The sequence below is a fragment of the Chelmon rostratus genome, chromosome 5 (genome assembly GCF_017976325.1).
Source record: "Chelmon rostratus isolate fCheRos1 chromosome 5, fCheRos1.pri, whole genome shotgun sequence".
Lineage (NCBI taxonomy): Eukaryota > Metazoa > Chordata > Actinopteri > Chaetodontiformes > Chaetodontidae > Chelmon > Chelmon rostratus.
The window spans coordinates 7,954,703-7,969,762 of NC_055662.1; the positions used below are offsets into that span (position 1 = coordinate 7,954,703).

Sequence of the window (15,060 nt, forward strand, 5' to 3'; positions counted from 1 at the left end):
GACGTGATGGCTGAATGACTTATGAGTAGGGTGATGGGGGAGGAGGAGGAAGAGGAGGTGGGAAGGAAGATGAAAAGTGAAAGTAAGTGGACACTGTCTGCCATCGGCTCACAGTACATAAAGGCTGCCAGACCAGACAGAGGCAGTCACATCACTTCCTTTGCCACTGTAGGTGCTAAAAGGCAGGATAGGCTCTTCACCAGCCAATCAGCTTCCAGAGAGACAAAGAGACGACCTCGCCAGCTCAGCTACCAGACATGGCTCAGTGGGGTGATGCCAAGCTCTTCCTCTGCATCCTCTTTTTCACCTGCTGCACAGGTGAGTTTTTGATTTTCAGGCATGCTCCTTGTCTCATCGTCGGAATTGAACAGTAATGCTTTGAATATTGAGTCATTGCAGAATCAGTGAGCTGATTTAGAAAACAGGATGTAATTTATCTGAACAGATCCACTTGGAACGGCTCCAAAAGGAAGTAGTGGTTTACAAAGTGAGCAGGGAAAAGAGCGAATTCTTCAAAGGGGCTACATTTGAGTCTTAATGCACATGTGTGGTCCTTTATTTGACGTGAAAACTCATCTTTCTGAGTTTGCACTTAGTGTCTTTAAGTTATTTGTCTCATTTCTCCAGTCCAAACCCCAGTTCTGTCTGCAAGAGCTTTACAGTCTGAAGTTTGTAACGCATTTGACACTGTCTGTCATTAGACTCTTAATCCAGATGAGGAAGTATGCCGCAAAGAACCCTTTAAGAGAATAAAAAAACCCCACAGTTGTTTATTAGGTGCCTGGCAGACAAAAGTAGCCATAAACGCAGAATGACAATATAAAGGAACTGAATGACCACATTATAATCTATCAAGTATAATATAAAGTAAATATCGAGTCAAATAACTTAAAAAGTTAAAAGTTAAGTAAGTGTTTTAATGCTGAACTCCATGCAGCATTTCACAACAGGAAACATAAACACAGTGAGGCTGTGGCTAACGGGAGTTTTCTTCATGCAGGGCGTGCTGGCGGTTTTCCCGTCTCGTTGTTGTCGGTGAAACTTAACAGCTGAAAATCCCAGTCAAGTAACAAAAGCTAATGATGAACTTTTGTTAGGTCCATGGTGACTCATAAGTGTGTGGGAGTGCCTGTGTGGGAGTGTTTAGTTGTAATGTGTGTATCGTGCACTTGTTTCCTCCTGGAGTTCAGGTCACAATGCATGTTTGTGAGTTTATAGCTGAACACCACTAGAGCTTTTATTGAGTCGAGATTCAAAGAGATCTTTTTTTTACACAACACTTCATTGCAAGAGTTCACAAAGTAAATGAAATACTGTTCAGGTATTTTCTTTTTTTTTTTCAATTCTTTATTTACAGGATAAATGAGAGCATTACAAATTTGCTTTCCCTTGCAATTACAGAGAGGATCAAATCTACAACATATACACAGCAGGATTTGATACCCTTCCCTTCTCATTATTCCCCAGAATATATGCCAGTGATTTGCATCCTGACTCCCACACAGTCTCCAGCACCTTGAATCCTCTCCTGTAAAGTGTGCTTTCTGCTTTGGGGTAATAAAAAATCTAATTAGGCGCTTCCATCCAAATTCTCTCCATGTATGTGAGTTGGTGTATCTCCATTGAAAGATGCAATAGTTGTACCATTCCTCCTTCGAAATCTCAAAGCTACCTTCATTTCCTACTTGTTTTTGACATATTCTGCGGACCGAGATTTTTTTTTTGTCATAAAGCCCTTATACAGCCTGGACATAATACCTTTGTTTAACTTTTACAGGCTCCTAAAATTTCTATCTATCTATCTATCTATCTATCTATCTATCTGTCTATCTGTCTATCTATCTATCTATCTATCTATCTGTCTATCTGTCTATCTATCTATCTATCTATCTATCTATCTATCTGTCTATCTGTCTATCTATCTATCTATCTATCTATCTATCTATCTATTAAAGTTTTTGAAATCTTTTAATTGTCCCTTATTTGTTATTAAGTAAAATGTTGTTATTCATTTGGCTATCCAGTTTTTAAATCTAGAGTCCAGTTGATTAGGCTTAAAATCAACAGGTGCACCATATAAGTATTCTTAGTTGATCGAATAATTTATATTCCTCCCTGACTAAGTTCCAGACTTTAAGTTAACATCTTATCCATGGGTTTTGCATGCTGTTCATAAATCTTTCTAAATCCTTATTGCCTAATATTGCCTGAATTGGACGGTCCTTAATTAGTGACAATTCAATATCTTTCCACCTGGCATGGTAGTCTTGATTGCACAAATTCATCAATATTCTAATTTGAGCTGAGTAGAAATAATCTTTCAAATGTGGTACAGCCATACCTGCTTCCTCCTTTGGCAATTGTAACGTTTTAAACCTAACTCTGGGTTTTTTCCCTTGCCAAATGAACCTGGAAATCATGCTTTGTGAGGATTTCTACAGGGAGAGCCTGAAACAAAAAAAGGAGTTGTGGGAGAATGTCCATTTTTACTGATTCTTACTGATACCCAATTCTTTGGGTAAGACTCGTGAATGGGTTGGAGTTCCATCTCTGTATATCTGATTTTATTTTGGTGAAGAGGGGATCGTAATTAATCCTTGCCAATATGGAAACGTCTTTAGGATTCAATACACCTAAATATTTCAGTGTGGCCTGGTCCCCTTTCACATTACATTTATCTTGTAGTTGTTTTGGTGGAATATAGTTTAATGTCAAAATCTGGGTTTTCTAAATATTTAACTTATGTCCTGAATATTTGTATATCCAAAAGCAAGTGAGCTTGAGGGTTCATAAATATACCAAAACATTGTCTGCGTATAACGCAGTCTTGTGTTGTTCTCCCTTATGGTGATGCCTTTAATGCCATTGGTCTGTCTTATCCATAGGGCAATGCCCATCCATATGCTCAGAATGTTCCAGTCAGTCTTCATTTAGCAGAGGCATGGCTTTCTCCTTCTGATGGAGCTTCAAAGCCTTGAGGAGGGAGACAGCACCTTACAGAAGCCATGCATTTGGTGATGCTGTGGCCTATGATGACTGTTTGGGACATCCTGAGCATAAAACATATCTCTGTGAAGAAACAGACTCTCATAGTTTGGATTTTGGGAGAAGTGTCATCCATTGCTAATCTGATCTTGTCTGTCTTTCAGTGACATTGGCGCAGATGCCCATGGACTGCTGCTTGGCGGTCAAAAACAAGACCATTGACAAATATGCTATTGCAGACTACGGCCGGCAGATCAACGGGCAGGGCTGCTCTCTTGATGCCACGATGTAAGTTTAAGTGGTGTGAAGTGGATGGTGTAGCTCATCAGATGGGACTCACAATGTACAAACACTCCAATACTTTACAAGTCACCGCGCTCTCAGCCTGACCTGGACGACTTGTGTTCTTGCAGTTTGGTGACCAGACGTGACAAAAAGCTCTGCGTGCCTGCTGACGAGCTCTGGGTCCATGAGGTGGTGAGGCATGTGGACTCCCTGAAGAGGCACTGCAAGAAAAACAAGTACAAGGTACCTCATCTTTCAACGTTACGCTGCTCTGCACTTTAAAAGGGCCTGGTGTGAAATTAGTTCATTGTGTGCTAAAATCTGGGTGATTAGCTTAGCTCAGCATGAAGACTGAAAGCATGGGGAAACAGCTCCCTGCAAGCATGATTTCTTGGAAAATTCAACCCACAGGCATACAGTATGTCCTGTATCTCTCATCATTTTAGGGCAGGAACATCAATCTGAAGCAGTGATGATAAATATTTGTGTGTCTGCAGGGCAGACGCTGCTTCGGACTGAGGCAGGAGTAAACTGTGAGCGACCTGTGACCCCTTCAGCAACAACTGCGAGTCAAGGAGGAGAAGGGGTGGCTCAAACTGATGCATGAATAAATAGATACAGAGGATAATCACATGATGATCCCTCCTAATATTAAAGAGCCATTTCTCTATTTGGACATTTTATTTTGTAAAATGATGTTCATGTTGCAATAAAAATAAAACATTCTGAAGGATCTTAATATTGCTTATGGTATTTCTATTTTAGGGCACCTATGATCGTGGAAGAAATATCAATGTTGAAAATGTGAATATTTGTAAGAGTGTGCAGCTCATTAAGCTAACTCTGAACCACTGAACTATTCAGGCAGCACCAGTTTAATGTATGGATTTATTTGATTGTTGACCTTTCTCAAAATAAAGCCTTGCTGAGCTCATCTGTCATTCTTTGCTGATGACACTCTTTACTGCGTTGGGACTGAACGTTAGTAAATGGTCTTTGTTGTTATCTTTGTTTTCTGTTAATCTCGCCACTGCTGCAAAAGAAAATCCTGGTTTCATTTCTAGGTTTGGTTTGTTTGTGTTTACACTTCAATCACAACATGATATTTATTGGGCAAAGTTTCAGTAATCTGTCATGCTGCCATGATAGAGATCATCTCTGCATCGTGGTCAACAACACAGAACTAGCTGTAGGGGCCACCGACTCGGTGAGTTGCCCTGTGTCCCTAACTACATTAGCGTACAACAGCTCCCAACATGCCTGCTTTGAACACACCTTAAATTAACACTTTGGGAAAAGTAAGCCACATTCTTTTGTCTGTGCTGTTTTCATGGCTTATATTTGTCATTGCACATCTTATTAAACAATTTAAGTTGAAAGCAAAGTTTCCTTCAAAATAGCCCAAGAGAAAAAAATCCCAAATGTTGTAGGGTTGAAAATTTTAGATTTTTTTTGTCCAAACAAACATAGTGAATGTGGTCAACATTATACCTGCATAGCATCAGTATGTTAGCGCACTGTGTGCATTAAAGAGAATATTAGTATGCAGACGTTAGCATTTCACTCAAAGCAACGCTGTGCCTATGCAAAGCCCCAAGGAGTTGCCATGGCTGCAGACTCTGACAAACTCTCGATGATCTAAGCTGTTTCCTCACATTCAGCAGCCGCACAACCAATTAATGTCATCACATGAGAGAAGTTTTAACAGGAATATTTGACTTTTGAAATAATCTGTTTTTCTTACATTTATAGCTAATTTCTTGATGCAGCTTTTATTCTTTGGACACTAGCTACATCCCACTGTGAATGAATGAACAAATGTGTGAATTTGGGTTTCTGTTTTAAAATTGTGCATCAGTTTGCAAACTTTGACAGATTTCGCTTCCTGTCCTTACTGGAGACACACAGTAGCAGAAGCTTGTGAGTTAAACTAACGCTTGCCTTAGTGGACAGAAAAGAAAAAAAGATGCAGCAGATCCAGTTTGTCTGAGCTTTTATGTCTGTTAAAAAGCTGCTGAGTTGATATCGTTTGCGAGCTTAGACAACTCTCCTTTCACAGTAACTTAAAACCTCAACGTCATTGGCAATGTTGAGGTTACATCAGAAAGGCAAGTGGGGTCAAAGCCTTGCTCAAGCCAACAGTGTTTGTTTAAGGAAAGAGCGTTTTTGGCTTTGGAACAATGAGCAGACAGATTTCCCTGACCTTGAGGTTACCACCGCCACAATAGATCCGTTTATCCAGGTAAACTTTAATCCAAGTTGAAAGGCGGGGTGTCACCCATTCACCTTTTAAAGCTGCTGTAAACTTCCTGGATAAATAAAGGATTGCATTTCACACTTTCGGTGTTTGGCAGTAGAGCCACTCCTCCAGTGAATGTCTGAAATCAGTGTTCATTCAAATTTTAAGCCCTCAGGAAGAATCCAGGTGCCAGGAAGTTAGAGGAAATTACCAAATGAAATTTACCAAGAAAGAAAGGTAACAAAGGTGCAGGGTTTCATGTGAGTGCAATGGAATAAGTGACCATTTATCATCTCTTTGACATCAGGATGATGCCAACGTGACGTTTCAAATATCAGCAACGCGACTCTAAACATTACCTGAGAACAGAAAGTTCCCCCTGTTGTCAAATACTGCAGCTCACTCACACTTATGATGGATTCCACTAAATGGGGGGAAATGCAACCCTCATTATGGATTTCCATAGAAAACTATTTCTTCCTTGTTCAGGAGAATCTAATGGAACAGTTCCTTGGTATGACACTCAAGTTGATGAATAGTGGGTCAGGTAAGGCAGGTCTGGTCATGTCCCTGCAAGAATGATTCATAGAAATATTGCCTGCAATATGATGTATTTTTTCAAATATATATATCATATATATATTAAAGAAAAATTTGTTGTGTTCAAAGGAGTTTTCAGAAGCGCATGTTAAACAGAGATACTACTCTAATATACATTTGGACCAATTATGGGAGGATTGCTGCTCTTGTTGAGGTGCTGTTGAACTGTACTTTTGGGCAGATATCATTATGAAATTTAAACCTGTTGATGGTAAATTGTGTGTTGATACAAATTGTAAAATGTAGCTTGTTTTCCCAGCGCCTGTGAAGCAGTAATGCAAACATCTTATTTTTAACAGGTTACTCCACGAAAGTCATGACATGGCCAGAAGTACGTGGACTTACACTCATATGTGTAGCATTACACTCATATGTGGTCCATATATAATTGGCTCTGTGATTGTGGGAGTTCTTATTGGCCGATTAAATTCATATACAGCCAACTTGATTATCTAAAAAAAAATACATTCTATCAAGATTAAATGAGGAGTTGAACAGACTTGTCACAACAGGAAAACTTACCTGACGGCAGCCAAATGCTCAAACTGGTGATAACAAACCTTTTGTTAAGAGTCTTTTGTCAATGGACAGACGATACCTCCAACCTCACCTCCGGAGCGCTGATATCCCCTAAAATGTGTCTGCAAGAGTCTTTTCAATTAGAAAGAACTGTTTTCTCACATATATTAAGTATAGTATGTGGAGAATTGTAGGTAACTGGTGTTCCTGCTGATTGATGTAGTATCCCGTTATCATTCAGGAAAATATTTGAGCCCAATATGCCTAAATTTGCATAACACCAATTGCACATATTCTATACGTTTGTGTGTAATTTTATGCAACTCAAGTTGGACAAAGCTGAAGTCTGGAATCATTACTAGAGCTCAAATAACGTTCTGCTCGTTTAAACAGCGTAGTTCTGCAAAGTAGTTCTGCAAACTACGTCTATATGATGGTGTGAGGCTCGGAGCACAAAGATGGCCTTTCCAGGTGATTCAGAATAACCTGAGTTTACAGGAAGGGATACAGGTTGTCAAACGCTATAGCCTGACTGAAAACGTATAATGGAGAAATAAAATATATTATGATTAACACTGCGTGTCTGCACTGTTTGTGCAAGAGATGCTGAATATTACATTTCAGTGACCTCACGGCTGCTCTGTCCTTTCTTTTGCAACATCAGCACCATCTGGTGGCTGAAGTGCATCCTCCTCAGCAGGAAACAGGCAGTATGATGTCCACTTTCATTTATCTACTGCTGGTCTACAGAAACAGGTCAGACGTTCTGTGACAACAGCTGCTGGACTTGATACAATATTATATTTCAGGGAAGACAGTCAACAACTTTCTGTATCAAATAATAGTTATACTTCGCTCATCTTTTTATGATGAAGCACAACACATCTATAAAGGTTTGTAGTTTCGTCTCTCATGGAGAAAACCAGCTGCGCCAAGCTACGGAACAAAGTATCTAAACATCCAAAAAACTTCCAACCACTCTGGAAACATTAATTACTGCTCTGCTTTTACATGAGTTACAAATACTCATATTTATATATATATATATATATATCCCGTCAAGCTCGTGTTGCAACATCAAGGCTCGCATGTTGGTTTTGTGTACATCCGAGCTTGAGCCTCTGGCTATTTCATTGGTTGGGAACTGCTGTGTTGTATTTTGTTTCCTGAGAGAGTAAGTGAATCGTGAACATTGTAAAGGAGCCAATCAGTAAACTTCAGTAGGAATTGATACTGGAGGTGGTTTTGTCAGGTCAGGTTTTGAGTAGTGGCCCAGAAAAGAGGACATCTGACCAATGAAAGGACAGCATTTAACCATATTTGGCATTAGTTAGTAATTACTTTGAAACACTGTGGTTGTTCATATTTTCTTTTATGGTCTGAACTACAAACTTCTTACAGTCGCCTTTCATTTGTACACAGGCAGAGTTTCATAATCAAAAGGTTTTGAATGAGGAGACACTGTGTTAAGGACAAACGACACAGGAGCCATTTCAGTTTGTGATCACATGAGCACTTTGTTACTGAACATCCATAGTAGTTTGATAATGTCATACGTATATACGCCATATAGCCTGGACACAGAGAGAAGAGCAGTGTCACTGATGCTGAAGGTATTTACAGGCAGGAGGAGGCAGCCAGGGAGAGAGGAAGCAGATTAAAAACAGACGAGAGAGACGGAAAGACAACTTCTTTCTCTCTCTCTCTTATTACACTCCTACAAGTGTAGCATTTTAGAGCACAACATTTCAATGCCAAATCGAAAGTGAATCTGCCTTTGCCTCTTAACCCTGAGCCTCCATGTCGCTCTGCTTTTCATCACTACTATGTGTTGATTTCTGTCTGTCCCATGTGAACAGGATGTCAATGAAGAGCAAACTGCCTGGAGGAAAATGACCCACGGCCAACTGTCATCACGGCTGTTAGTACTGAAACTAAAGCTTATACCTGCTTCCTGTACGAAACGGAAAATGCGTTAATAAATCAGTAATAACATTCATACATAGACCTATGTCAGAAATTAATCATTGAAGGATTTAAATATATTTACAGTTCAGTGAATTGAAGCGTTAAATTGATCTGATGAAATCAAATACTATACAAACTGTACAATGATGCAACAAAAAGAAAAGGAAAATGATATCCTATGTTAGTTTTTCAAAAAACTACTCAAGCATCCATTTATTTAATGAATGTACATTGACTTTTACCATTTCATAAAGTGTAATATTTGGACCTGGCACCTCTTTGCACTCACCGTCTATCCAGGTATACTCATTCTGAATCTAAGGCCACATTTTACACCTGGGCATGGCAGGTAGCATGTGCATACTAACACTGGAGTGCCCACAGAGCCACCACAAAACGTGTTGGGGTTTCCCTTTGCGCATCAAAAAAATATCACCTCTATATCATCTCTGTATCTTCACAATACTTTGATGTCAGCAAGAATCTCTGTAGACATAAATCTGGGGAAAATGTGCAGTTAGACACGTCATAGTATATACAAAATATAACGTCAGGGCAAATATTAGGCCGCCAGCCTTCACGTGTCCAACAGGGCAACTTTCCCTTTTTTCCTTAAGGCATAGATAAGATCGTTTACCCCGCTCTCTAAATGCAACACGTAGAACTAATTAGCAATAATTTTGTTAGCTTACAGTTTCCAGGGTGGATCCCCAACACATTCAACGAGGCCTCCACACATCTCCACAGCTATGCTTTGCTTTCATTGGACATCCTCCCCTGTTTTCTGCAACCGTCCATTTAGATGCTTCCCTCAGCTGAGTGGACTGGTCAATAAATAAATAGAACTGCATTTACAGTATGTACCAGTAGAATGCACATGTACAGCCCAGGCTGTAGCCACTCGCTAAAGCGCCTCCTCTTCAAAAGCCGTCAAGTGTCCTGTGATGAGAGATTCACGGGGGGGGCAGAGGTGCAGGACGCCGCAGTGACACAGGGCTGTAGGGGAAAAAGTCAACATTTTGGCAACGTTACATGCACTTAAACAATGTCAACCACTGAATCACCCCAGCTGCGGTGGGTCTTGTGAGGGAAAGGAGGGAGAAAAAAAAAGGCAATTTGCTTCTCAGTCCATCCACCCCTTCATCTCAAAACACGCTGTGATGAGCAGTGGTCAAATAAGACAGATGGAGAACTGACACACTCCTCTTTTGTCCTTTTCACTCGGGTTGGAGAGCCATCAGAACAAACCCCTGCGTGGTTTCTACTCCTCTAATAACAACACGCTGAATCACACCTCTGCAACTGGAGCCGATGCGGGTTAACGATATTTTTGCTTTTACATCAACCACCTTAAATCTCACTAAAAAAAGCAAGGACTCACTGGCTTTTACGTGAATTAAAAGATCAAGATCGGCACCAAGTAAGCGACAGGACATCGAACCAACGTCGACGTTTGACTGAGTGCGATAACTGAGCACTGTGTTCAAAGTGTGGCACAGCTAGCTGAAAGTATAGACAGTACAGCAAAGTGCAGCTAGGCATGGTACAGTATATACTATATTGTGAAGGCTCCCATCTGTGAGAAGCCCCTCATTGTTTTGCTGAAAGTAGAGATGGATGATATATAGACTGGACAGTCACATAGTTAAGCTAGTAGCACACCTTCTCGCAGAGAGAGAAGCGTGTTGGAGCGTCTTTGGGTTTGCTTCTTGTCTGGTCTTTTGGTTTTTGGATGTTTGCATGCGAACTCGTCTGGATGTCCCCTTGAAGTCAATGTGAGTTTGTGTTCGAGCCTGCATGCGTCCCTTGCACGTGTCTGTACATCGTCTTCGTAATCTTCGGATTTTCTACAGCGTTTTTATCTCAAACAGGCTTCTGTTTGTGGCGGGGATAGCCTCTTGCCGCTAATTGGCTCAGCACTGCCCGAGTCCAGTGGCATCCTGGCTCTCCTCCATGCTTTTCAGAGTGACGTAGATGATGGGAACCAAGCCCTGCATGGAGCCCAGGGAGCAGAGCAGCCAGTCTGGATCGGCCTTGCTCAGGACCCGCATGACATCTCCCTTGTTGAAGCTCAGCTGTCCGGGCTCGGTGGCTATGTGGTGACACAATGCCCGTACTTCACTGAGGAATGGCAGAGGATATGGATACAGGGTGAGCAGAGTTGAGTTAGGTTATTGATCGATTAGTAAAATAACAGTCATATTTTCGTCATGTTTGAAGCAAAAATACCCGAGTTGCAGTTTCTTAATTCTGAGGATTTGTTCTTCTCTTTGTCTTATGTGATATTAATTGGACTATATTGGGTTTTAGGACTGTTGGTCAGACAAAATAATCCGGAGACATCATCAATCAATTTGACATCAAAAGCAACATCAGATCAATTTTACGCTAGTCAGCAGGCCAAGTCGATTTATAGAGTTGAAGTAGAGTATAATCCACACAACAGGACACCATGCTTACCACGGGGATGGGTGCTTGGCTTCAGCTGGTTGGGCTGACGTAGTTTGGGTGTGAGTGGGTGTGGCTGGAGGCTCTGCCTTCTTTCCACTCCCTGCTCCAATGGTCTGAGCTACGAGGCCAAGGACAGACCTATCAAGAGAGAGCCAACCCGATGGTGGCCTAAGAAAGAAAAGGACAAATGTGAAATTTCCTGTACTGATGGTCAAAGAAAATGTGATAAAAATTGAGGCCAAGCCCATTAGTTCCTACTGAAGACGGAAATCTTTCAAAAAAGGCTCATAAAAACAAAGTGTCATGTGTTATAAGAGGTCAGCAGTTTCCAGCTGGCTACTGTATTTTTTAGCTGGTGGGACTCAAACAGGAGGAAATAGCGCACTTGATGGGGACTATTTTGGTATATGGTATATGGTAGTAGCAATTCATGGCACCAGGACAGCACATGTGGGATCAAATCAAAATAAACTAGTGGGTGTGTGATCGTGGTAATGAAGGAACATGTCAGTTGGTGCAGTTGGTGTTTTTAATAGCTTTTAGACAATAATGGATTTCTATGGCACGGAGGAGGAAGATGTATCGGTCTTTGATACACAACGCGATACTTGCTAGTAGATCAATATATTGCTGGTTTTGATGGCATTTGCTGACAATAAGAAAAATATTGTGTATCATCAGACTTGCCTGGTTGTGGGAGCTTTTGCCCTCTGTTCAGCTCCCTCCACCCTCGAAGGAGAACCAACACTGGACCCAAAGAGCCTGCCCCAGCGCAGACTCTGTCCTTGAGAGGGGCTTTCCTCTTGGGCGGCAGCTTGAGCTCCAGTCCCTGCAACCTTCAGAGGTTTTATCTCTTTCTCTTGGTTGACAACAGACTCTGGCGGGCTGCCCATCCATGAAGGCCTTCCTCTGGATCCAGCTGACTCCGCGCTAGAGCTGCTGCTGCTTTTCCTGCTTCTGTAACCCTCCCCTTCTTGGCTTGACTCGGCCCCCTCCACCACTCCCTCTCTGGTGGGCGGTAGCTGGCCATGTCGTCTCTCTGATGACTTCTTCCTCTTCTCAGTCTTAACAAACTTTGACCCCTCTGTGGATTGGTCGATGTAAACCTGGGAGGACTGCATGAGCTGGTACCACCAGCCTGCCTGTCTATCTTGCCGCTGGCGCCCTTCATCCGCCATGTCCTTGTCTTTTTCCTTCCTTCTGTCCTTCTCCTGTCCATCCTCACCTTCTCCTTGGCTTTCTTGTCCTACACCTTTCACTCTCTGCCCACCCATCCCCCTCTCCTTCCAGAGATTGGCAAACCCTACTTCCATCATCGTCTGTCTGCTAACAGGCCCGGCTGCCACGCTCCCAGCTGTTGCCCCCTCTTTCCTCAACCTTGAATTCACTCCTCCTCCCTCTCTCCTCGACCCGACCCCTTCCATCCTCGGCCATGTTCCCTCTCGTCTCAGCACCGCCCTCTCTTTCTTCCCGTCTGCACTCGAGTCTCTGACCATTTCGCTCACAGTGGTGCTCCATCCCCTCATGAGCTGGAAGGTGGAGCGAGCCGACTGGTCGACACTCTGGCCCGCAGAGCACAGCTGCTCCTTGCGACGGAGGTGCTCCTGGCCCTTTTGGAGGAGGTGCGGTTCAAAAAGCAGGTCCAGGTCAAAGGGGAGCAGCGACAGTGGCTGCAGCAGGAGGAGGAGCTCCTCAAAGAGTGGCTGACAGGCCCCCTGTGACAGGGGAAGGAAACCCCACGGGTTGTAGTGTGCTGCTATGATATCTGAGGAAAGTTCAACAAAACAGGTAGAATTAGAACAAGATTCGGAAGATGCAAGACCTCGCACTGCACATATGGACATCAAATAACTATGTGGGTATTTGAAGATGGATAAATGATACACAAGCTAAGCAACTGAACCCTACCTTCGTGTGTGTAGAGGTGATTGAACCAGAATTCCAAAGATTTTAGGCTGAAATGTGAGGAGAAACACACTTTAAGTCAAAGTCAGTCAAAGTCAAAAGTCAGCTTTATTGTCAATTCTGCAGTATGTACAAGACAAACAGAGAATCGAAATTATGTTACTCTCAACCTCTGTGACAAGACATATTTTAAAAAGATATAAAGAAAAACTGTACAATCTAAACAATGACACATTAAGAGAATGTAGTAGTGCAAATGTATATGGTAGTGCAAAAAGAAAGAAGTTATCTTATCAACTGGTGGTGATTAAAGTGTCTGTGTGTTGTTTTCCTGAGGGGAGGAGTTCACTTCAGTGAGTTCGTAGAGTCCAGGGTGTGTACGTGTGTGTGTGTGTGTGTGTGTGTGTGTGCGTGTGTGTGTGCGGGGGGGGGGTCTGCATGCAGACGTCGCTTTTCACCATGAAGGCCTACAATTAGTTACTGTAGGAATCTTGATTTAATTTAAATCTGAAATAAAAGATGCTTCTGGCCAATTGAGGGCAGCAGAAAAAAACATAAAACAAAAGACACCATAGTAATAACAACTTCAAAGTTGATAGGGTGAACTTGTTAGCAGACAGCTGTTGCTGTTGATTTACACATCCAGCTGCTGCAACATTATCACTGATCTGGACTCATGTTTCTGTCCACTTGGTGACTTGGTGTCTTTAGGCTCTGTTTTTGGTCTCTACAAACTAATGAAGGACATATCTGGCTCTTCAGAGCTGCTGAATGCTCCACTATGCGCACCAGTTAGTCTCTAACTGTGTCTGTGTGCTGTTTGTGCTGTACAGTCGTTTTTAATGAAAACAGCTGCTTGAGCAGAGAGAGTGAATCTGAACAGTAGTGGGCTGGACAGCTAAAAAAAAATGAGATGTGAGATCGATTACAGCTGTTTTAAAGATCTTGAGCTCCAGGACGAGGACCATCGTTGTAAAGAATATGAGGATGAGAATGACAGTAACAACCAGGATAAAGAAAACTGACTCACTTGAGCAGGCCGAAGATGAAGGCATTGAGTCTCATACTGTGGCTTGTGAGCTCAGAGTACTGGCTCACCTTTGAGAACAGGCTGTGGAGAACGCGTGTGGACGGGCCTGACGGAGACAAACATACATGTTACCCAGAAGCGCCTTACCCTTGCCTGATACATTACCTCATGTGGTTGCTGTCACTGCACATATGTATTATTTTACCAGAAGTCAAGATAAAAAGATAGAAAGTATGTTAAGTGGGTTTGGGGCCAGCAATTGTTTAACCCAGAGCAGTCAATCATGGATAGTACAACTGTGGGCTTCAGACAGTAGTCATACCACTTCATGACAAAAACAGGAGAATATACGCCGCTGCTCTCACCCAGCTGTGTGGACGCCTCCACCAGGCTCCAGGGCTGACAGCGGCGCTGTCCGATGATCAGGTCCAGCACGTAGGCCTTCAGGCCGTCCTGCAGCACCTCATGCAGGGCCGGGCACAGGTACTTCAGGATGAGGTGACCCACGTTGGGACTCACCCAGCTGTTCCCCAGTTTAGCCTGTCAGGATTTTGGGATAAAGGAAAGGAAAGTGAAACAAATCAAGAACTGGGAGGCAAGATGTGGGATCAAAGGAACAGGATGACGCAACATGTCTCGTCCATCTTTGCTGAAACTGCTTTTGTTTGTGTAGATAAGCACACAATTGTTTGTACTTGTGAGTAGTCATAATGAAGAATCAGAATGCTGATACAGCTGCTATATCTGTTATACTATCTGTTTGCTCTAGCTTTGAATCACTGAGTGATTGAAGGCTATATTTGCTCTCCCTCCGGTTCTCTGGTTTCCAAACTCTCATATCAGCTCTGTGGAAATAAACACATCACGAGCCGGAAATGCTGTTTTCCGACTGAAGCCGCTGAAGAAAGCAAAAGTCACAAAAGGCTAATCAAATTTCTGAAAATGTTTGCGGTGGTGGTCCCACGCCTTATGTGCTGTATAATTAATAAAAACACAGAGAAGATGAATGCTACACATCTGGAGAGGCAAAAGTACTTTTAAGAATGAAGGCTGAATGAAGATTTTATACACTAACTTA

General features: G+C 42.3%; 2 protein-coding genes across 5 annotated transcripts in view; one reads left to right on the plus strand and one right to left on the minus strand.

Annotated features, from left to right (window-relative positions):
• Positions 1 to 136: 136 nt before the first annotated feature.
• On the plus strand, positions 137 to 4,211 carry LOC121606669 (C-C motif chemokine 19-like). The gene is made up of 4 exons (XM_041937139.1): positions 137 to 318; positions 3,150 to 3,273; positions 3,399 to 3,513; positions 3,768 to 4,211. The coding sequence occupies exons 1-4, from the start codon at positions 258 to 260 to the stop codon at positions 3,798 to 3,800; spliced, it is 333 nt and encodes a 110-aa protein (XP_041793073.1). The 5' UTR covers positions 137 to 257; the 3' UTR covers positions 3,801 to 4,211.
• Positions 4,212 to 8,139: 3,928 nt separating this feature from the next.
• Positions 8,140 to 15,060, minus strand: part of rusc2 (RUN and SH3 domain containing 2) — a 41,492-nt gene continuing 34,571 nt past the window's right edge. For all 4 annotated transcript variants that reach the window (XM_041937369.1, XM_041937368.1, XM_041937366.1 and 1 more), the window contains exons 7-12: positions 14,348 to 14,522; positions 13,983 to 14,088; positions 12,956 to 13,002; positions 11,735 to 12,812; positions 11,057 to 11,215; positions 8,140 to 10,717 (exon numbers count right to left, since the gene is read on the minus strand). In XM_041937369.1, coding sequence (XP_041793303.1) covers positions 10,510 to 10,717; positions 11,057 to 11,215; positions 11,735 to 12,812; positions 12,956 to 13,002; positions 13,983 to 14,088; positions 14,348 to 14,522 — 1,773 coding nt within the window. In that variant the 3' untranslated portion in view covers positions 8,140 to 10,509. The remainder of the gene's footprint in view (positions 10,718 to 11,056; positions 11,216 to 11,734; positions 12,813 to 12,955; positions 13,003 to 13,982; positions 14,089 to 14,347; positions 14,523 to 15,060) is intronic.

Bases quoted from the DNA above. Each gene is read 5' to 3' on its own strand.
- LOC121606669 (XM_041937139.1), top strand. From the start codon at position 258: ATGGCTCAGTGGGGTGATGCCAAGCTCTTCCTCTGCATCCTCTTTTTC. The intron at 319-3,149 runs GTGAGTTTTTGA...TCTGTCTTTCAG, and splicing joins CTTTTTCACCTGCTGCACAG to TGACATTGGCGCAGATGCCC. The intron at 3,514-3,767 runs GTACCTCATCTT...GTGTGTCTGCAG, and splicing joins GCAAGAAAAACAAGTACAAG to GGCAGACGCTGCTTCGGACT.